Raw genomic sequence first — 24,084 nt, forward strand, 5'->3', positions numbered from 1 at the left:
AAATTCAAAGTTGAATCTAATTTCAATTTCCAATATATGACAAGGATTTCAAATTTAGAATATTGTCCAAATGACATTGCTTAAGAAATCGTTTGGAAACAAGCAAATTGCAAATTAATTATACGTAAAAACATGTCGAATAATCCAAGTATTATCTCAAAATAACATGTCTTCTATGGCAACACGGCCAAGTGACAATCTATTGGAAAGCAGACAAATGTCATTCATCAAAATGGTCTAACCCGTAATCCAAATAACATGTCAATATATCTTTGAACTTTTAATTTTGACCCTCAGTCATTCTAAAATTTGAAATTATAAGTTAGTTCTTTTTATCTCAAAATAACATGTCTTCTATAAAAATATTTGTAATGGTATGACGTGTCCCATTTCGTTATTAAATAGTAATAATAAAAAAATAATGCTACATATACATTATCATTTATAAATTAATTACATGACATCATATTAAAATTTAATTAATTATCTTTTCTTTTTTCTTGTTATCTTTTTCAAACTCTTTTATTTTATTTTATTTTATTTTTTATTTTTTTCCTTCTGTACATCAATTGGAAGTGAGTACATGTAGCCTTACTTTTAAAAAAAGAAAAAAAGATAAAAAAGGGAAAACTTGTAAAATTGGTAAGAAGTATTAAAAACTACAATAATTTTTTGAGACAACACCTCATTTTAATCACACACTACCGAAGGATAGTACAAATATATACAACAAAACATTACACAACTTACTCTTTCTTCTATTGGAGTATATCGCGAAATGCTATGTGTGCACTACTGTGTACACACAGCATTACACCCCCCTCTAACATGAAAGGGCTCACATATAATAAAATATTCGTAGACCCCCTCTATGTGAGAATAGTGTAACCCATTGTGTACGCCATGAGATGTGCACATAGCATTTTTCATATCACCAAACCTTAATCCATGAAAACGTGTCCAATTAATATCGTCAAATCAAGTTTCTTATATGACATTCAACAGATGAATTAAAAACCCTAAAAAGGAAGCGATAAAAAACAGAGCACTTAGTAATGTCTAACTGCTTAAGTTAGAGCAATCAATGTACGAGGATACTGCTGGAATTCAATTAAAAATCCAGCACTGATAAAGAATTGAGCTCAACTACTTTACAAACAAACTACTTTCAGAAATCTATAAGAATATGATTCATTATTACAGAAGAATAATATCCAACATAACCTACACTAAACATAGATTTGTGCAAAATGGGCCTCAAAATAAAGACAAAAAGTACTTGGTCGCCAACTTTACAACTCCTCCATCCTAAGATTATAAAAAGAATTACAAATTCTTTGGCTAATCTCAGCAGAATACCATTGCATCTAAAGAATCTTCAGCAAGGAATTTTACAATTCCATGCTAAAGAGAAGAAGCGAAAAAATCTCGAGGCTCATTTGCCACCAAAAATTATCATTTTCCCTGTGCTACTTTTGCAAAATTTCAGGAATATGGAGTAACGAAAAGACACTAATCATCATCATCATCAGTTAATAAAGCAAATGAAAAGGGCTTAAATTTATAGCCATCGCCATTGTAGAACTTGTTTTGAAATTCAACCCAATGGAGACGCAATGCGTGCAGGAAAGCACTAAGACTTTCCATCATTAATAGTATAAAAGCTGTAGCAAAAGCAAAAACTGCCAGACCAATCAATCGTATGACGATGTTGTCGTACCTGCATTCATAAACAATGGTAGGCGTGAAAGTGGGTAGATCTCACTTGCAGTTGAGCACAGGAAGAAGATGAGCATTATAAGCTAGAGCGGTATTATCTCACTTCCACCTACTCTCTATTTTTTCCTTTTTCATACAGATAAGCGCATTATGGTTTGCAGCATTGTTATCGAAACACAGGATTATAGCTTCTCCATACAAACCCAAACATTGATCACTGGGAAACTCAAAAGGAAAATGTTTGGAATCACTTCATATCGAGTAAGATTACCTGCTGTCTCCTAACCAACTAGCCGGGTAAGCCAATTTAACTATACCATGGTGGACAACTAAAGGAGACACCAAGTTGGTAATGATCCAAAATAGTAAGCAGGTTATAATTAATCACCTAGGCATGGCATTGAATTTCGGGGTGGCAGGGTAATTGACACGAAACAGGTATATAAAGTATAAGGGAAAAACAATTTAGTTGGTGGGCCTCGTACACCATGTAAAAATCATCAGGATGGTAAGTTAAATTGGACAAGGAACATAATGCACAAGAGTAGATCAGGGTAAGTACTTACCCCCAGGCAAGGAGGAGAACCTTTTCATAGAACACAGTTGATAATTCTGAGTGAGCCAAACTGCGATTACACAAGGATAACAATTATCAAATGAACAAATTCATAAATAAAAAATACAGTGAACCTTAGAAAAATTCCCCTACCTCAAAGCCCACAGCCGAAGATATGATGCAGTATTTGAAACTGCACCAAGTACAAACTCAATAGCGTGTATCATCTGATGCACAAAGACCTCACTGAAATTGAATTCATCAAGGTGTGGATGCCTCGCAGAGTCAGGTTCCTCCTCATTATACATGTCTGAGGTTCCAAGAATTCCATATGTCCGACCTTGAAATCTCTTAGATACATAAAAAAAATTGGTTGTGTCAATCACTGATTCATAGGTTTTAAGACCTAAATAAGTAGCTCTAATAAATCAACACAACAATACAAAAAGAAATTCAACTTATAAACCATATTATTAGGAAAATTGAGAGCCATGATCTACTGATTACATGAATATCTTTAGTTGGATAAATGAGCTATCTAAAACACAAAATCAGGATGCTGCTTCTCAGGAAAACGTAGACATCCACATTCTCCAAATTTCTTACTTCCAAATTAGAATCCGACAAATCAGCCAGTGTATGATGCTTAACATCATCAATCCAGTTTGAAATATCCATACGAGATAAATATATCAACAAGATACTGAAGCAGTTATATAAGATGGTATTTAGCCCTTGTTTGATCCCCATTATTTCTAAAATACATTTTTCTCCCTCTTCTTTTCAACCATACATTCTACAATAAAATTATATTACACGTAAACCCAAAACTTTTTCTTATTTTTTATCCACATTTTCCATCAATCTACTATTTTAAAATGTATTCTACACCAAAAATGGGGCTCAAACAAGCTCTTAGATTCAGCACCATTCTTTCGTTTCCGATATTAACATATTAGTAATATTTCTCAGGAGTCCGATATAATATATGTTCTAGTGACAACATTTATATTACTCAAACAATAAACCACAGGCAAACATATATAACTTGAAAAAAATAATAATAATAAAAAATAAAAATAAAAATCGTAGGGTTACTGTGGTTAAATGCACACAGGCATATCCCAGTCCAAAGTGAGATAGAACCCCAGTTTCCTGATAAATTAACTAAAAGGAAACTATATAGATCTAAGAAAGAGTAAGAATTGTTGAGGCCAAAATTTCAGGCAAAAGGAGGAAAAAGGAATTATTAATCAAAGACATTTTAACTCAAAGGAAATAATTCTTCAAATATTATCATAATTATTTCTATATACAGGAAAAATGAAAAAGATACCACAAACGTACAGAGAGGAGGAGAAACATTCATAAGGCAGCACAAGTTCTTAACAAAGGAAGTGATGTGCATGTTAGAACGGCAGAGAAACAAATACTGGGTCTTAAACAAGAGAAGAAGTCTTGCAACCCTTTACTTTGATGGATAAAATAAAAGTAGGAAAAATCCTATAGTTGAATCCCAGTTAAAAAAAAAAAAAACACATGGGAAATCAACATTACCTCAGTGTGAAGTCTCTTCAGAATAAAGGGTTTTGGGAAGAGCATCCATGGAACAGCAATAACTGCCGAAAGCAGCAATATGACCTGCAAAACTTTCATTGAACAGTTGAGGCTGAAAATTATATATGAACAATATAAAAAAATATGCAAGAAGATAAAATAGATATCATGCCTGAAGTACACTCTGACCCCAGAATAGTTTATTATCACGCAGATCCTCAAAAGGACTCAAGAACATGTAAATCATCACGTGATACAGGTCCGCTTGAGAACCAGTACACCATTTGATAATGATGAGGAGAGAGAGATATCCAAAAAGGCTGTTAAGAAAGATCATCTGTGGCACAAACTGATACCTAAGAACAACGCATAAGGTAAGTCCTTACATTGGATTCCAAACAAATGAAAATTGGGAAAAGGAAAAGGAACGCGAACACACTTAATATCGAGTGAGTTGCCAAAGTAACGTGCATTGAAATAACTTAGTATGATTCCTAGGTTCATCTGCACCACCCCAAACAAAATAGACATCTTCATCTTGAGAGAATTCAAGAAAGGAAGCTCAGAACGACTTCCACGCCAACTTGGATCGACACCAAATGGGTATGCATCCCGATATTTGACTAAACCAACTGAATAAGCATCACTGTTAACATCAACAGACAGCAACAGTATGAGAGCTACAATTTACAAAAATGGAGGAGGATAAATAAAAAATGTATTCATAATTATACACCAAAGAAACCTTTACAAACTTGCTAATGGTCTAGATGAAACTGGAAAGGTGGGGAAAGAAAGTGGAAACATATGGAATTATTAGAAGCTTGAGGAGCCTGCTGAATAATCCTGTCTAAGATCAGGTTAAAATAAAAGCATCTCAGAGGTCAACCATTTCCTAGCAAGCCATATTCAGGTCAATAAACTTCAACTACATAATTCAACTTGCTAATGTTTAGTTAGTTTTCAAGAATACAACAATTTCCCTGGATCAAATTACTCAGCAAAAGCCTAGTACTGTAGAAGTAGGAAGAGAAGGAAGATGATCACAATATACCAAATTTATTGCGCAAGTAATTTTCAAACTCCGAATGTATTTACCCTGTTGTACCCTAACCATCCTATCGTCTATAACTTTATTTTCTCTATATTCGTTTACTGACCCCTATTGATGCCTCAAATTAAATGCCACAAACAGAAAACACCTAAAGATTCAAGGACAGTGATTCAAGTTACCTGCATGTGGCATCTCGGCATTTGTAGGCAGAGTGACCAAATATGTGAAATGGGACGGAGAAGAATTCATTATATATCAAGCCACAGTATATTGAAAACAGAGACATCAAAAGGAGAAGATAACGGCCACCAAAAAGCATCTCCATAAAGCTGTCAAGTTTCTGGGGGGTAAGAAATAATATGTTACAAAGTAGAAATGAAGCATATGAAGAGTAACTGAGATGAATGATAAAAAATGCGTGCTTAATTTTGTCCAGGAAAATTTGTGGTTAGTGAAGATAACCATATAGTCTTTGAGATCTGTGATGGTCAGTCTACTTCATTATATGGATAATCGCTCAAAGGTTAGCATCAATTTGGCCACCTTCCTATTTTTTCCTTGCTAATTTACTTTGGCTATCTATAATCACTTATTTTTCCTGGTTAACTTCGCTTACTTCTACTACTAACTTCTACGAGGCAGCTAATCCTACCAAATTGAAGGAACTAAATATAAGCTGTAGCAAATCTGGGAGACAGTTTCTGTGGTCTGTTCACATAGCATAGAGCTAAGATCACAAGCTACTTCTGAATGGACAACTACACCATCCCAAGCTTATCCTATCCACAGATGATGATATCAGTATTTCTTTACTTGATGAGGAAAATTTTACTAGTTCTACCACAAAGGTATAGCGTACAAAATATCTCTTAAATGTTGCTGAAAAGCCACTGTAATATCCTTCGGTTTGGAATTTCCTCCTACCCCTTAAATTGCATCTGACCCTTTGCAACCTCAGGAAAAAAAAAATAACTCTACTTTAGAGCAGAGCTGCTATAATTCAATGATTGTTCCACATCAGAAGAAACAAGTTGAGACACTCAAAACTTCTCTACCACCTTGCATATCCAAGAATTTCGCTAACACACCAAATGGAACACAAAGTGCATTCTGATAAATTACCTTCCCTAACAATCTGTACAAACAAAGTTGTAATAGAAGCACAAAATCAAGAATAAACAAGTTCAGAAATTAGTAGGTAATATCTACAAACTACTCGGGGATATAGTTGTACGTGGAGTTGCCGTAGCAGAATCTGAGTCAGATGACACTCTTCTATAGCATATGTGACTGGGGCATATAGGAGAAAGTGGCATGGTTGAACTTCACGAGAGGAATTTGTTGAAGGAGGTAAAATCATGCAAGCTGGATTTCTGCAAGTTCTGTGTACTTGGAAAACAGTTCATAGTACAGTTCAAGATAGGAAAACACAAGACAGAGGGCATTCTTGATTACGTGCGCTCAGATGTTTGGGGACTCGTGAGAGAGTTGTCCAAAGGTGGATCTCAATATTTTATTACTTTCATTGATAACTTCTCTAGAAAAGTTTGGGTATTTTTGATGAAGCACAAATCTGAAGTCTTTGCTAAGTTCAAATTGTGGAAAGCAAAAGTAGAGAACCAAACAAGCAGAAAATTAAGTATTTGAGGACAGACAGCGGTACAAAGTACAAAAATTCACAATTTTTGAAATTTTGTAAGGAGCATGGTATTCAGCGGCACTATACAGTTCGCAAGACACCGTAGCAGAATCGTGTAGAGAAAAGGATGAACAGAACAATTGCAAAACGGGCAAAATGTTTGAGGCTGAATGCAGGGCTCTCGAAGAGTTTTTGGACAGAAGCAGTAAACATGACATATTATGTCATAAATAGATCACCATGAGCAGCACTAAATGGGAAAGTTGCAAAGGAAGTTTGGATAGGTAATGAAGTTGATTATTCTGAATTGAGAGTATTTGGGTGTTCGGCTTATGTGCATGTATCTAGTCATCAGTGATCCAAACTTGATCCGAAATCAAGAAAATGCATTTTTTTTAGGCTATGTGAAAGGTGTAAAGGGTTACAAGTTTTGGAATCCAGAGGCAAGGAAAATGGTGATAAGTATGGATGTAGTCTTTGATGAAGCATTCATGCTTAAAGCTTCTCCAGGTAAAGAGAAGCTCAATTCAGACAAGGGTAGAGGTAAGAGTCAAGTGGTGAATTTTCTCCCCAGTCGTCATACACCTCCATCAGGATTGTTTTGGCAATGGTGGCTAATTTTGATTTGGAGTTAGAGCAACTCGATGTGAAGACTACTTTTCTTCATGGTGATTTGGAGGAACAGATTTTCATGGAGCAGCGAGAAGGGTTTTTGGAACTAGGAATAGAGAATCTTGTGTGTAAACTAAAGAAGTCTTTATATGGGCTTAAGCAGTCTCCACGACAATGATACAAGAAGTTCGACTCTCGTATGATTCATATTGGCCACAGTCGTTGTGAGTATGATTGTTGCGTTTACTACAAAGTTCTTGAGGATAACTCATATTTTCTTGATGTTGTATGTGAATGACATGCTTATTGCTGCTAAGAACATGGACGAGGTAGACAGATTGAAATCTTTGTTGAGTAGTAAGTTTGATATGAAAGACTTGGGATCGGCTAAGAAAATTCTTGGCATGGAGATCATCAGAGATAGGAAAGCCAAAAAATTATGGGTGTCGTAGAAAAATTATTTGAAGAAAATGTTAGAGAGGTTTAGCATGTTAGATGCAAAATCAGTTGCTACACTATTGGCACATCACTTTAGATTGTCTAATAATCAGTGTCCAAAGAATGAAGAAGAAGTTGTAGAGATGTCAAAAGTACCTTATGTCAGCGCAGTTGGATGTTTGATGTATGCAATGGTGTGTACCAAACCAGATCTAGCACATGCAGTCAATGTAGTTAGTAAGTATATGACTAATCCTGGTAGAGAGCATTGAAGAGCTGTAAAGTGGATTTTCAAGTACTTGAAAGGTACAATGGAGTGCAGGATCATGTTTGAGAGACTATTGTGATATTTCAGTTCAAGGATACTTAGATGCAGATTATGTAGGGGACTTGGATGACAGAAGGTCCCATACATGTTATGTTTTCACACTCGCAGGTGGGCCCATATGTTGGAGATCAATGATGCAATCACTTGTGGCATTATCTACAACTGAAGCAGAGTACATGGCGGCAACTGAGGTAACCAAGGAATTATTGTGGTTGAAAGGGCTTGTGATGCGAACCCGATATCAACAAACACTAACGAACCTACAACTAGATTGATGCAGAACCCAAGAACGCCAAATAATCAATGGTTTTGGATTTAATCCCCAATCAATGAACTAAGCAACCAAAAGTTATATAAACTAATGACCTCTTAATTACACGGAATAGGGATCTCAGCCGGATAATTGTGAACGCCACAAGAAATAATGAATTCCTTGATAAGTTCAATTGTTCTAGCAAGAACAAGGATTGGTAGCAAAATCCCTCGTTGGATAGAATCTCTCAAATTGTCAAAAGGTCCATTATAATGAAAATAATGTTCTATTTATATGAAAACCTTAAAATCTAATTAAGAATGGAAAAAAAAAATACATTCAAAATATTAAAAAGATGTAAAAGATTAGAATTCTAGTAAAAATAGGAAACTCGCGAAAATTGCAACTTCGATCCTCGAATTACTGCTATGCGGCCGCATAGAAGAAATCTATGCGGTCGCATGGATCAAACTGTGACTGCGTCCAAATTCCCTGCACCTCCTCATGTGACCGCACGGTATATGTGCTATGCACTCCCATAGCATCTTCTTTGGCTCCACAATCCGGTTGTTTGAATTATGTGACTCCAAGTTATTTCGGTCGTCGATCCCTTCATGTGACTTATCACTTAGCAAACTAACCTCACTTGCTCAGCCCTTAATGGTTCTTGAATGTCTCAAATGTGGCTTTGGCTTCGTCCAATCAATCATCATATCTTCAATAATTGGTGGCACATCCCGGATCATATCAGCTTGTCAGGGAACTTAGGATCAAACAAGATGGAATAAAGCTGTACTGTGATAGTCAGAGAACCATCTTTCTAGCGAAGAATCAAATTTATCATACAAGAACCAAGCACATTGATGTGAGATTTCATAAGATAAGAGAGTTGGTTACTTCAGGAGAGCTTTTGTTAGAGAAGGTGCATACCTTAGATAATGCAGCAGACATGATGACAAAATCAATCACAATGGATAGATTCAAACATTGCTTGAACTTGATTAATATCTCTCGGGGTTAGAGAGGATGTGTCCCAACCCATTGGTCCTAGATGGTGTGATTTTCCAGGTTATGTTTTTCTCCTAAGGAGTGAATATTCGTCAAGGTGAAAATTGTTGTGTATGTGGCTCATATAGAGTGGAACACAGGTCCTGGATCAAATAGGCCGATGCTGAAGCGGAGTGAAGTGAGAGGTCAGAGCGCATCGAATAAAATTATCTCCGCTTCGCTCTCGTGGATGTAGGCCACTGCCGAACCACGTAAATTTTTGTGTTGATTTTTCTTTTTCATCTCCTTATTATTGTGCATAAAATCCAACAGTATTTTATAAGAAAATAATGAACTTCATGACATACTCGAGTAACATATTACCATCAAATAGCTTCAATTAATGACAACTACACAACTACTTCAAAATCAAACCATATCAACATCGGGCAACTCTAGAAATAAAAGAAGACTAGCGGATAAATCTTCTGATTGATTATTAGCAGAACTGCACCATGAATCCATTATTTTTTATAAACTATCTTACATTAAGATACCATACCTGGGAACTGAGCTTTTTTTCACGGACTATAAGGACTAAGGCTCCCAATAACAAGCATATACCATGACCCCAATCCCCAAACATCACAGCAAAAAGAAATGGAAATGTAATGATTGTATAAACTGCCGGATTTGCCTCCTGATACTTTGCGACGCTGCCAAAATATATTGTTGCATCAGTGCTTTGTTCAGCTATGCATAAAAGACAGATATAAAGAGGAAATATTACTTCTTGGAAAAGGCTGTTAATAAAAAAGTTTGTTACATAAAGAAAGGGTCCAATGTCAAAACAATAAATAACTTCAACCTCGATAGAGTGAAATGTCACAAGTAAAATAATAAGCTAGAAATTTTACTTATTCCTTTAACCACCTGCAAGAGGCAAGTGGTACTCCGAACCTCCATCGCAAGTTAAAAATATTGTTAGCAAAGTTCATCAATTGTACAAAGAACATGGTTCAGAAAGTCTCAAAAGCATGTAAAGATATAGATTCTTTATAGATTTAAAAATAATAATTCATTTATTTGTAATAACTGGCAAGTATTTTTCGCAATTTGTATAGCTTTTTAGTAATAAACCAGTCATAAAGTCACTTAAACAAATTTTTGGACTTAACAGAAAAGCACAGGTGGTCTGGTGGTCAAGGCATGGACTTGGACTCTGAAGGTTGCAGGCTTGGTCTTACTTGGAGGCCATGAAAAAATCAAGTGTGCGATTGCTGCTGCAAAACAAAGTGTAGACTCTGGCAAAACACCGTAAAACAAAAAAAAGGCATCTTCAAGTGGAGACGTGATCAAAACACCAGTCTGCAGAGTAGTTCCACCAGAATGCCAAATTGAACTCACTAATTTAGGACATGAGTGCAGGTTGCTTGACTAAAACTCAACAATATTCTCTCTATTGACAAACATATTCCTTTCTTGATAAAGAGAAATTACCTGTCTACTAGAAAGGACGCATTCAGACGAGACTGAGTCCATTTATTCAGAATGAAAAAGGTGGGAATATTAATGCCCAGAAAATAAAATTGTCCATCATTTATGTTTTTTGTCAGATAATCTAGAGAAGTATGGGAAAGAAGCATAATTGATGCTAATGGATCTACAAAAATTAACATGAATTTCATTGTAATTTGTAAACAAAACTTCAAAACAGAGATAAACTTAAAATTCTTCCATTTTTTTTTTGGGGAAAAAGGAGCCTTAACAAGCAAGAGAAACTATATAGCAATAGCATTACAAAATATAAGAAAAGGAACAATTAATTAAGAAGTTAAATACTTGTAATGTCAAATTGACAAGAACAAAAATAAACCGAATTTTAGGAGAAGAAAGTTTAAGTCCAAAAAATACGGCTAGACATATTTGACTTACCCGTATGCATCAACAATTTCTTGATATGCATTTGTGAAATGGTTGGTTCTAAAGTATGTGGGAGGTGACTCGACAGCATCCATTACGTGAAATATTATACCCACTTGTGAGCTACAGTCAAATGTTGCACGTTGCAGGGATTCCTGAATCTGTAACATTGAAGATATTATCCCTTAACTGAAATAATGCAGTGATGACAACTATTCCAGATATCTGACCAAGAAAAATAAAAATTAAATAGAAAGTGAAATTACCCTAGTTTTTGCAAAAATAGGGCACCAGCCCTCACCAACCAAACACTTCTTTGTGACATCAAAATTCAGCATATTCAACACATCATAAACAGCCTTTTCCCTTCTAACCTAAAGAGGAGTTAAGGAACTGAAGTAAGTTACAAGATTTTCATCCCAGACCTTGCCTATTGATATCATGATTTTAGTTTGACAAGAAAATTTTGACAGATGTAACGTACCATATTTGTCCACTTTGAAAGGTAAAAACCAATGGTGTTAAGAGCCGTATCCCGATGACGTAGGCCAGCCTCCAAGGTGGCCTCTAAATCAGATGAACGTGACAATACCTGTGAATGAGAAATTAATATGTATAAATGTGCCTTGTGTGGCATCCAAAAAGTGAAGAAAGTACCTACTTAGAAGCACAAGACATTTTAATATAATTACGAGTTTCAAGGTTAATGCACTTCTATGGGATAAGAATTGAGCTTAATCCACATTCATGAATTTGATACTAACATGTAAGTTCAAAGTTAATACATTTCAAAAAAAGGGGCAATGCCCATGTTAGATAGTTCTGAGTTCACGCATGCATCAAATTAAATAGCAAGAACATGAAGCTTTTTTCCAGCATCCTGTCATGATAATGAGAAAAAAACCAACCAAAAAGAAATATCTAAAATAATACAGACAAGCAGATCTGAATCTTTTCCCAATTCATCAGAAAGTGCAAGTGGTATCTTTAAAACATACTTCTCGGATTATTTGGCTCCGTTTGGTCAAGTCCTCAGGAACAGGATAGCAATTTGCACCAAATGATTCACAAATTTTGAGAATTTTTGTCCTTGCCTGCTCACCAGAGAAGAATACAACAAAAACAGTTTTCTCAACCTGCAGAAACAACAACCACAGATCAATTCTATAAAATATTTCATAACTCTTCATCGGCAAGGATAGAATGCATAATATAGTTTTGTCCTATCATTTAACGAATGAGAACAACGATTGTGATCAATTGATTCTCTTTTCTTCTGATCTTCAGAAGTAAATATTTATTCTTTTGAATTTTTTAAGGTTATGGTTTGGAATTCTAATTAGAAAATGTTAGATATGCAGATCTGTGTGCAAAGAGAATTGAAGCAAAAAATTACCATTTCATTTGATGCAGGATCTATGATTTGATCATCAGCTGGTGCTTGATTGAAAAGCATATTGCCCCTTGTAGCACGGAATAGCGTCCTTTCAAATCTAAGAACCTTAGATTTACAGATAATGCCACTAATAAATCTTACACCAGATTGATTTGATGGGCCAGGTTGCATCTCCTGCCATTGGATAACATAATACCAATTAAAAAGACGCCATTTAACATGCGCAATACTATTTCAAAGAAAAAATCATATCAAATGATACCTCTTCAAGCAGTGATGCTGAATCTGCATAACTGTCATTGGAATATACGTTTTCACTTAATTCTGTCTCCTGGGCCGCAGCATGATTCCCACTTGAAACAAGGAAATCACCTGCCTGTAATTACCATGACAGCTTAAAACATAATAACATGAAAATGATGCGTAATTTTGGAAAGGACGATGCAGTTAATTTCCCCTTGGCATTGGTTCCATTATAAAGCATACAACTACGCATCTAGAATATAAAGATGATCTATTATGCTTGAACTCGGGTACGTATCTAAGTATTGGATCTTTTACTTTTTAAAATGGAGAATACAAGAACATGGCTAAAAATAGTCTAAATTTCAAGTACATCTTTAAAACTTCAATTTTTTTACTAATCCAAGATATCATTTTGAATAGGCCAAAATAAATTATTTACAAAGAAAGAAATGAGTATTGAATAAAATGTTAAGACTAATAAAAAGGAATTTTGGGATTTAGTTTTCAATTATGGGAATTACTAAATGCTATATAAAATAGAAAATGAGGAGCTTGATTGTAATTTGAACTTAGTGGAGCACTAAACAGTATTATATGGAACCAATTTTCATTTTACACAAATAAAACCCTAAACTCCCATTACAGAGAGAAAAAGTAGGAAAAAATTAGAAAATAGAAAGATAAAAGAAAGAAGAAGAAAAAGAAGGGAAAACCTAGTGCCGTCGCCCTTCTCCACCCTCTTGGCGGCGATGCTAGGTTTATAGAAAGAGAAACGAGAAAGAAGAAAAGGGATAGTAAAAGAAATAAGAAGAAAGAAGAAGAAGCAAAAACAACAAAGTGTCCATTTTAAATTTGGAGGATTAGACACATATCCTATACCCATACACATGTCGTGTCTAACACGGGTTTTCCGACTATTTCGAAGAGTCCGAACATTAGAGAAGATGATATATTATGAGAGTGTTTGGGAGTTATTTTTATGTAAAAATACATTTTGGAATAGTAAATTGATGGGAAATGTGTGGTTAAAAAAAAGGAAAAGTTTTTTATTTACGTGTAATATTATTTTAATGAAGAATGTGTGGTTGAAAAGAAGAGAGAGAAAAATGTATTTTGAAAAAAATGGGTACCAAACGGGGCCTATGCATAATTAAGTATAACAAAAATTTCTGAAGCCCCCCACTAGATCTGCAAAGCTATGGGAACTATTGAGTTTGCCTGTAATTTCCAATAAAAAGTTAGTATCCAGCATACATACTAAGCGCAATGGCCTTCCTCATGTTCCGCGCATTATATTTCTCTCTTTACCTGCCTTTGTCTGCAAAGACCTCCACAAAATCTCTCTCCCAAAACTTACTAGGTTTAGGTAATTCTGACACGAAAGTTCCTATACAATACTAATAGGGGTTTGTACATGCAAGGGAACGAAATGGAAAGTAAAAATCACATGAATATGTCAATTACCTTCTGCAATACCATCTTGAACTCTAGCAGCTCATTATATGTTTGCCGCAGTTTCTCACTGTTGGAATTCATTTCAATAAGCTCGTGCTCATGCTCCGCTAGTTGAATCTAAAATCAAAATAAAGGAAAAAGAACATCCCTCACAAGATTCAACCAGAAATAAAAGGAAAAGAAATTTCTAGCATAGAAGCGGTCATTTTGCAGCATTCTGATTGCCATAAAAGGGCATCAAGGTGGAAGAAAGAAACAATGTTCATATGGAAACTATTGAAGCCTAATGAAAAGAAAAAGACCTCCAGTTCTTCTAACTCAACATCAGGTTCAGATGCAGGATTAGGGGAACGCACTAGCCCAGCTTTATGTATCTGATCTTTGAAGAATCGTAGTTTCCTTGACATCTCAGCGCATCTTTTTACCTGAGAACAATTTATGAAAAATTTAAAATCTAAAGAATGTCTTAAAGCACAGAATATCTTTAGACAGAACCAATGATCGCTTCCAGAACAAAGACAATTAAAGCATTATTTACGAACCCATAAAGTGCAGTGCAGATTTTCATGCATAAAAGAATAAGCCCGTGTTTAGTTTAGCTCAAAATCAGATTTTTAGTAGATTTTGATAAAAGCTCATGAAATGCATGGTTGAAAATTCGATAAAAGTTGTAGATCCATGAAATGTGTGGTTGAAAATGAGATTGAGGAATAATGAATTTTAGAAAATGGGGGCCAAATAGGGGCTAAGTTTTGTTCATTTTTGGTTAAATAAAATATCCAGATAATTTTCAATTTATATCCACAAACTTTTCTGGTAATTGGAAAAGAGAAGGTGAGAGGCACACAGGCATGCCCATAAAACAAGGACAACATCAATAACTCAATTCACACATGGCACATGATACTACTTTTACTTGCCAAAGCATAAAATAATATCAAGCAATCAAGTGCCTGACAAGAAGTTTACTTATCAAGCACTCAGTCATGCCCTAAATTAGGTGAAGTCTAGAAATATATTATAGATCAACTTGTCCAGACAAGTTAAGAACAAATAGAACTTCAATATCGCCTAAAAACAAGAGAATTTGTTGCCACAGATTAGCCGTATCTAACTACATGTTAATACATCATGTCTGACCAACAAGAAGATAGATGATTGTCAGCAATAAACAATCATAAATTTTCGAATATGGAAAATTTAGCCCAAGCTACAATTCTCAAAATGTTCAACTGACAACATAAAGTTATTAATAAAATATGGAAAATATACAAAACGAACTATATTTTCTTTTGAAGCATACCATTGAACATGTAGAAGAAGAAGCAAATATAACTTAGATTCATAAACAGGCACCAATAGAAGCTAATGGACAGATACCTGATTAACAAATGTTCGTTGGAAAGGGCTCTTACCATCATTTAACTGCAAATCAAAACCATACAGTAAGTGCATCTGATCAATACAAACCAGAATCTACTTTAAGCTCAAAGAAGTCTCTTATCCTGTCATTTAGAATTACAGATTTCCAGATGTCCTCACCAGAGAAAACTGAAGAAACAGAGTAAATATTCTTACCGAAACTAAAGTTTATTTCCTATAATCATTTTTTCTTTAAAACATTCTGAACAATTGCAGTATAAAATTCTTTGAAGACTCATGGACTTCGGAAAAGATGCAATGTGACTACAAGATTGGCCACAGATCTCTCCCCCGATCAACATTTTGAGCCAAGTGCCTATTGTCTAGGGTTGGGCCAGGAGGGTCTCTTTCGCCTCATCGGAGTTACTTCACAATGATTCACAGGGTGAGGAAGACGGGGGTGAAGTTGGTGAGTCATATGAAGGGCAATTATCTCCTGCAGTTCGGAGAGGACTCATCACTAGAGTAAATATATCTCTTCATTTCTCTTTCTTGTCCTTTACACTCAATTTAAAGCAGGAGCTTGATAATATAAGTGTGATGGTTTTATAATCTTAATTTCACAATTTGTTTCATAGTGTAGGAGTGGAGCTCAAACTAGAAAAACTTCTGATTCAATTTTATATAGTTGGCATGTTCCAGTTCCAATATCCTAATTCCTAGTCACCAGAGACAAAATAGCCTAAGTTATGACAACTACAAGATAAATAAAGTAATTTCCAGATAATATCTGAAGTGATCGGTTACAGCATTAAGATAAAAATAAACCCAGTTCAAAGAAGAAGAAAAAATGTATAATCATCCATCAAATTAATAAAGGCAAAAGACTCTCATTGAGATCAAATCTACAACACTTATATTAATCATATAAAAACCTTGGAGCAAAAAACAGTAAATTATTCCTTCATTTCACTTTACAGGCAGAAAATAGGTTCTATTCACAAAAATCCCAGCAACACAGATACTCTCTCCATCATCCACTCCCTATAAACAAGAACCCATCAATCGATCCAAACACTAAAACTAAATCCATTTATGGGAGTATTCATGTAATCAATTACTGAGCAATACAAATAGATAGAGATCTGATCATACGTCGCGAAATTGAAGGAGACCGAGTTGGCCGAGATAAGATACAGCCCGGTGAGCCGACTCGACGGGAATAATGAGTTGCACAAACGTCATCTTCTCGGAGCGCATCAGATCCATGGGTGGCAAGTTGTATGTGTACTCCATTTTCCATGAACCAGCAAACGCCCCCCTTAATCAATTTCAATCAGATCACTCACTTAATCTGTTCACAATTCAGATCTGAATTTGATCAGTTCTTCATATATGTATATAGAGGTTCTCGCCGAGCTCGTGGAAGTGGTGCATACAACTGCCGAAGGGGTGGGAATTTCGTGGCGGTTTCAGTTGTGGGTATAGAAGTGTAAAATGGAAGGAAAATAAGCATAAATCAATAGCATTTTGTTTGGTCAAAATATATGGAGGATTGACTCAATTTTTTGAGAATAAATTTTGAGAAAAATAAACATTTTTAAATGATAAGTCAAAATTAGATAAAAAAAAAAAATTAAGAATTCCCGTGCAAAACTATTTTGGTCCCCATTCTCATTCTCATTCTTTCTCTCTCTTATTTTCAACAACATAATCTTCCATAAAATAATATTACACGTAAATCAAAAAAATTTCATTCTTTTTCAACCACACATTTTTCAAAAAAATACTATTCTAAACCATTAAAATTTGACAAAAATGGGGACCAAACGATGGCTTTATTTAAAAACAATATATAAATAATATATATTTTCTATTAGCATGAAATTAATAAATGAAATAATTAATGGTGGGGTTACCATCATCTTTATTGTACTAACGAATCTTATATGTGTTCTAAAGAAAAGGAACTTGTGCATTTTTTGGATCTCAAAGGGTGTGGAACTAGTAGACATTCAGGTTTCTTCAACACAACTTGGCTCATAGTTTAGAAATTTCTATGCAAATCAAGATTCAGAAAATGAAGTTTTTCAATCATTGACTCAAACTCATTGTTGAATTGTACTCAGCCGAATATGCAACATAATCATAATTGTGTGGCATGTGATTTTTTAGTAAAAAATTTATCACTATATCATAATTTGGCTCTCGACTTTTTGAGCTTCAATTTTGATGATCAAAATAATCATTACTATTTAAGTTTCCTGCAAATTAAAATAGTAGAGCAATTTATTATGGAAGAACATCTGTTGGTAACAACTTCTGATAAAACAAAAATGTGACATGCGTTTGAATTTCTATTTTTCAAGTTGTTTTGAGTTCTCAATTTTCTAGAATATTCAAAATTGATTTGGTTTTTTTTTTTAATGAAAATGCATTTTAAAAATAAGACTAAGCCTTTGTTTGATCCCAATTATTTTCAAATATATATATTTTCTCTTCTTTTTAACTACATATTTTTCAATAAAATAATATTAGACTCAAACTCAAAACTTTTCCTTATTTTTTTATTACACATTCTCCATCAATCTAATATTTCAAACTACATTATTTGCCAAAAACAAGTGTTATGTTTATAATATAAAACTCAAAATATATTTTTAACGTTTTGGGTGTCTTCAATGAAAACTATGAAAACACTCAAAATATGAAAAATAAAAGTAATGAAAATTCCACATTTCTTGATTTCGAGATGATGAAAAATATGGAATTCTCTCGTGGAACTCTCCATATAGGGATTTTGTTTGCAAACAACCGGCAACCTTGAATTTGTTATCTTATTTAAATTTGTCCATAGTTCATAATTGTTGTTCGATTTTGATCATTTTTTGTCCTAATCTTTAATATTGATCCGAAACTTCCAAAATCTTCCATGTTGGTCCCCAAATCTCAATATTTGGTACACTACAAGTTCTTAAATGTGTAATTTAGTCCCTAAACTTTCGATAAATTGAATTTCACTGCCAAAATATGTGACTTTCTTTCAATGCTACGTTAAATGCTCTTACTAATCCCTACCATTTGGTTAGCCTTCGATTGCTTTGATTCAATTTCAATTAGGTTAAAATTGTTCTTTTTGCTCTAAATGCTCCAAGTTGATCATTCATAATCTTCATATGATTTTCGACATGCCGAAACAATGTTATATTAGCGACTCTTGGTAGGTACTATGGATGATTTCAAGTCGAAGGACCAATTTCATTACTAAATGTTAAAGATTAATTACTGACACTCAAATAGCTATCCTTGTGAAATCATTGCCTTTAATGTTTTGTTCTCCTAATAAAATATCTACATGTCCATATAAATGACATACATTTTAATTTGTAAAATCAGCTATTCTATTCATAAGTAAAAAATGCTACATATGTCAATCTATAAAAACAAGATCCGTATTTCGTTATTACTTATGACTACATATAATTTAAGATTCAATAATATGTAACTTGTATTTTACAATCACAACTCATTATGATTAACAAATTATCAAGACTATAATCTATAGGTTTGTTAATTTAATTTACCAGACTAATAATTTAATTAAATAATAGATCAGTCATAAATATGACACCTGTCTTCCTTGCCTCCATATAAATAGGAGCTATATATCTTTTCATATGACATCGATAAATTTTTCCATTATATTATACATGTAGCAGATGATGTAAGGGACAAGAAGAAAGAAGGAAAAACAAAAACAAAAAAGTATAAGATAATAGCGATTTTAAAATTTATGCATTCGAGAGGTAATAAACCTTATTTTGAAGACTCTTTTAGCCTATTTGTAGCTTCACTTTTTCCAAAACTCATTTTAAATTGCACATTCTCCCATAAAATAATTTTACATTTAAATTTAAATTTTTTTTCTATTTTTTAACCACACATTCTCCAAAATTTTATTATTGGAAACCTATTTTTCCTCAAAAATGAAGCTCAAATAGAGCTTATTGTGTAAAAGCTTTCTCTTGTCCTCCTTTGAAGTTTGTATAACTTAGAGGAATTTAACTCAACAAAATTGAAGATTGAACATTAAAACTTTCATGTCAGTGGCACTGGCGTTGACAACTGCTAAGCATGTGTTGACATCATAAACCTTTTTCTTCCAAAAAAAAAATATTTTCTGTATTATAGGTATCGACACAAGATAGCAAATTATGCCTCTAATGCCGACACCTCCCTTGCCTCTAGTTTCGAAAAGTGTTATTTGGTCAAATTTTAACCCACACACACGAATGGGGTAATGGGTTGTTGGCATATCACCAAGCTAAATGAGCCTCGGGTTGTGCAAAAGTTGGCCTTGCGTAACTCCTTGTGCATGCATGGTTGAGTGATTTTTGGGACCAATTTCAAGTTGGTTATTAACTTCCTCAAGGGTATTTTTTTTCCTTATTCATGCAATTTTAAAAATCAAAAAATGGATTTTTGTTCAAGAATGAAATCTTATTGGAACTATTCATATCCTATTCATCCTTCGGAACCTTAATTACACACTAGATCTGATGAAATAGGATAAATTGAAGTAGTATTTTGTCAATATGTAATTATCTTGAATATATTAACCATTTCTTTATTTTCCGATCTCATGGCTAACGGACTGAATATCATTTATACGGAATCGGAGGAATATGCAACAATTTTTTCCTGAGACATTGCTTTTGCTAATTCGAATTGAAGGGATAAAATCGATCTATTTCTGGCATCATATCCATAGTTAGCGCAAGAGCTCCTGACCAATTAGAAACAAAAATAAATTGAAACATAGTTTCAATAAAAGGAATCCAAGGGAAATATTCTCTCTCTAATTTGAGTTTTACTCACATCTCAAATGAATTTCAGCAACAAACGAAACAGCTCATAATGTTCATATCGATCTATCATGTGCCTCTGATCCATTGACATCTAATCTCATTCAATTGATCACATGTGATCTTTAATAATCCTTTTATGGTTCAAATCAACTATTGAATATTTACAATTTGGTTCCTGAATTTTGGAAATCATTTCTTACCATTTTTGTTCATTTATTCTAATTCCACCATTTTTGCATCAAGTTTTATCTAACAAATAAGATTAACACACAATTAAATTATAATTAATCAAAATCAATAACAACTACTCCAATGTAATAGCCTTAATGATTTTACAAAATAAACTTATCAAATGTCTCTAAACTTGAACATTTGTTTGTTTTCAAACAAAATATAGCCTAACTTAAACTCAATTTTAACAGAATATGGTTAGATAAATTGTCATTGACATCAGGATTGGAATTGTTGTGTCAAAACTATAATAGTTTCAAAATAACAATGCTAAAATCAATATTACTTATCAACATAAAACAAAAGTATTTGTTTGAGAAGATTTATGTATGAAATCATAAAGTCATAAATTGATTCAAGTCCTGACCTTCGATGATCTATTTTATCATTTCTTCTCTCATGAGATAAACGTTCCAAACTTATTTATTTAACTATTTTTTCAAGATGTGATCTAAGGTTGATTTTATATAATGTTAATTCTTACTCTCTCTAGGTTGAATGGAATTTATTAATTGTAAGTCAACACTTCAACAAATAAAGATTCTTCTTTATTTTGATTGTTTCAACTTTCAAAAATCAACTTGGCTAATAGATGTTAAAAGTCTAATTTAAAAAAAAAAAAAAATTTGGGACGTAATCAAGGCATGTAGTACATTTTTTATTTTATACACCTTTATTTTACTTTATTTTATTTTAGTTTGTTGTGCATCTTCTGTTTTATTCACTAGCATTATCCCTTGGGTTATTATTGGGTGATAGGGCCCATGGACGTCTACGGCCCTATGTGTAGGGGGCGCCACATAGGGCCCTGAACGTCCAAGGGCCTGTTACAAGGGTTTTTCCCTTATCTCTTTTTGAGTTTCTTTTTGGGATATTTTATAAGAGTCCTCATTATAATCTTTTAGAGGGTAGCTTTACTCATGAATAATGACAGTTTTACTTTCTTTTTTATGCAATGATTAGTGCAATGCTCTTCATTAAGCACCTTTCTAAAAAAAAGATCAATAACTCAAGATTTTTACCTAATTTTCATCTTGTAGACCTCAGACAATCTGCACAAATTTTAACACATGAAATTTCTATTTATTTTAATGTCTCTATGCAATAGCCCAATCATCCCAAACTATTCTAGAATTGGTATAATGACAGTTTTATTTTCTTTTTTATGCAATGATTAGTGCAATGCTCTTCATTAAACACCTTTCTAAAAAAATGATCAATAACTCAAGATTTTTACATAATTATCATCCTGTAGACCTCAGACAATCTACACAAATTTTAACACATGAAATTTCTATTTATCTTAATGTCTCTGTGCAATAGCCCAATCATCCCAAACTATTCTAGAATTGGTATAAGGATGTAAATTATAGGTTTAAAGTCTAAGTTCCACTTCTTTCGACCTATTCAAAATTTGAATCAAATAATTCGTTTATGATGTAAAACATAAATCTTGTACGCAAAATATATCAAGTTTCATGTGAATTATAATTTATCACAATTTATAATCTAATATATGGTTCCAAATAGCATCATAACCGACAAGACAATCTAACCCACACAAGTACACAAAATAAATAATAAAAGTGAAGAAACTCTTTTTTTTTTTATTTTTTCCCATACGAACAAGGATGCAAAATAGCAAACAAACAACATCTTATGTGTTTTTCTACCTTAAACTAATAACATGCATTGTCCTTAATATCTAAAAGTATATCGATTACTATGTAATTACAAGAACAAAGAAGGAAACTAAGGACTCCCTAGATATATTCTTGAGGGGGTGGGGATTCAGATGGCCTGTGCTGCTATGTCCTTTCCTTTGTCTAGTGTTGATTTGTTTGTTTTCAGTTTGCCAAATTCTTACAATATAAAGAAAAATTAATCTTTACTAATATGGAACAAGTCATATTAAGCTCATCGCAACCTATAAGTAATATGGGGATGAAGATACCTAAACTACTAAAGTAATAAAATTTATTAATCCTATTATCTAGAAAGCATAATATATAAAATGAAAGAAAATTGGGTTACCTTCCAATAGGCGATTGTTTATAGTCATTAGTTTGACTTTATTGTTTTGGCTATTGATAGTGGACTGAAAAAAGATTTTTAGCATCACAATGACTGCACTAGCCGATGTTCCTTGATTCATCTTTGGCTCTCAAAGTTCTAAATTTTCCACACTAGTCCTTTATTGCTCCAACTAATCCACTAACTCATTTTTTTTTTTGGTAGCGATGACTTCTATAATTATCTTTCTCTTCATTCTTTGACGTAAGTGGATTGCCTGAGTGGAATATTTATAGTAAAATTTGGTGTTTATCTTCCACCTTAAGATAATCTCACACTTTTCAAAATTCATTAATGTTGTGGAAGCTCTCTTGAAAGACCTTCAAATCGGTGATTACCGGGTTCAGTCCAACACACCTTTTTCAACCAACAACCAGTCCAATCGACTCCAAACCACAACCAATTGATTTACCTTGGTTGCTATTCAATCTTACCCACGTAAGACAAAAAAGTATGATAATTTATGGCCACAAAGACTAAGAGAAGACACCACAAAGATATACTATGAAAGAACCACCAATTGCACACGTTATACAAGCGTTCTGGACACTTCTGGACACCTTTTTTTCACACAAAAGGGGGTAGCCGGGATTCTCCTTTTTCTTCTCTCAAAATCTCACAATCATCATTTGAAAGTGGCTAGGGTTATAGCCAAATATATACTCTAGGGTTAGGCTTTAAGTTGGGCCATTAAAGGAGTAAACGGGCCAAGATTCAAGCCATCCATAAGGAATACAATTGGGCCGGGTGTAGTTCATGGAATTGGTTGTTGGACTTATTTTATTTATCGACTATGCCCATGAAATAATATTAACCCACGTTAACATCATAGCTCGGGATTTATTGGGTATCAAAAATCCAACAAATCTCCACCTTGATGCCCAATAAATCTGTAAGCAATCAAAACACACAGTTAGTACTTGCATAATCAAGGTAGCCAATAAAATTGGATCATAGACCTTACCTCGTATTTCTAACTTGAAACACATACCGTACCTGCTCCATGTACTCACAGGGGCTAAGGTCAAAAAACACCCAAGTAAAAGCAAATATTTAACAGTAAACAGTCAATAGCAAATACACGTGCGATGACGATATACTATAAGATAACACACATAGATCTTTTCAGAAACATGTGCACAAAGAACCATAGATTAACACCAAGTCAATCAAACCACGGCCAACCACATATGCAACACATGCATAACTAACCCTAAGAAAAGATCTCACCACACTTATCCTATCCCATTCCGTGTTGTTCACAACTCAAGAACACGTATCTCCTCTCATCGCCCACCAAACTCACTAGACAGATCACTCAACTCATGTCTAACTGGTAAGTCACAATAGATTCTAAGTCCACGGGATAATCCTCTATCTCCACATC

At 33.8% G+C, this 24,084-nt stretch overlaps 1 protein-coding gene across 1 annotated transcript; it reads right to left on the reverse strand.

Moving 5' to 3' along the window:
• Nucleotides 1-1,116: 1,116 nt before the first annotated feature.
• Nucleotides 1,117-17,032, reverse strand: LOC111369611 (V-type proton ATPase subunit a1-like). Its single transcript, XM_022991194.1, has 18 exons — nt 16,681-17,032; nt 15,544-15,588; nt 14,466-14,588; nt 14,173-14,280; nt 12,725-12,838; nt 12,463-12,636; nt 12,065-12,202; nt 11,551-11,658; nt 11,333-11,440; nt 11,079-11,227; nt 9,706-9,859; nt 5,066-5,226; nt 4,272-4,478; nt 4,005-4,188; nt 3,833-3,916; nt 2,429-2,625; nt 2,286-2,345; nt 1,117-1,720 (listed from the first exon to the last, which is right to left on the reverse strand). Exons 1-18 carry the CDS (start codon nt 16,819-16,821, stop codon nt 1,513-1,515), a joined length of 2,463 nt encoding a protein of 820 aa, XP_022846962.1. The 5' UTR covers nt 16,822-17,032; the 3' UTR covers nt 1,117-1,512.
• Nucleotides 17,033-24,084: the final 7,052 nt, after the last annotated feature.

This window comes from Olea europaea, chromosome 20 (genome assembly GCF_002742605.1).
Source record: "Olea europaea var. sylvestris chromosome 20, O_europaea_v1, whole genome shotgun sequence".
NCBI lineage: Eukaryota > Viridiplantae > Streptophyta > Magnoliopsida > Lamiales > Oleaceae > Olea > Olea europaea.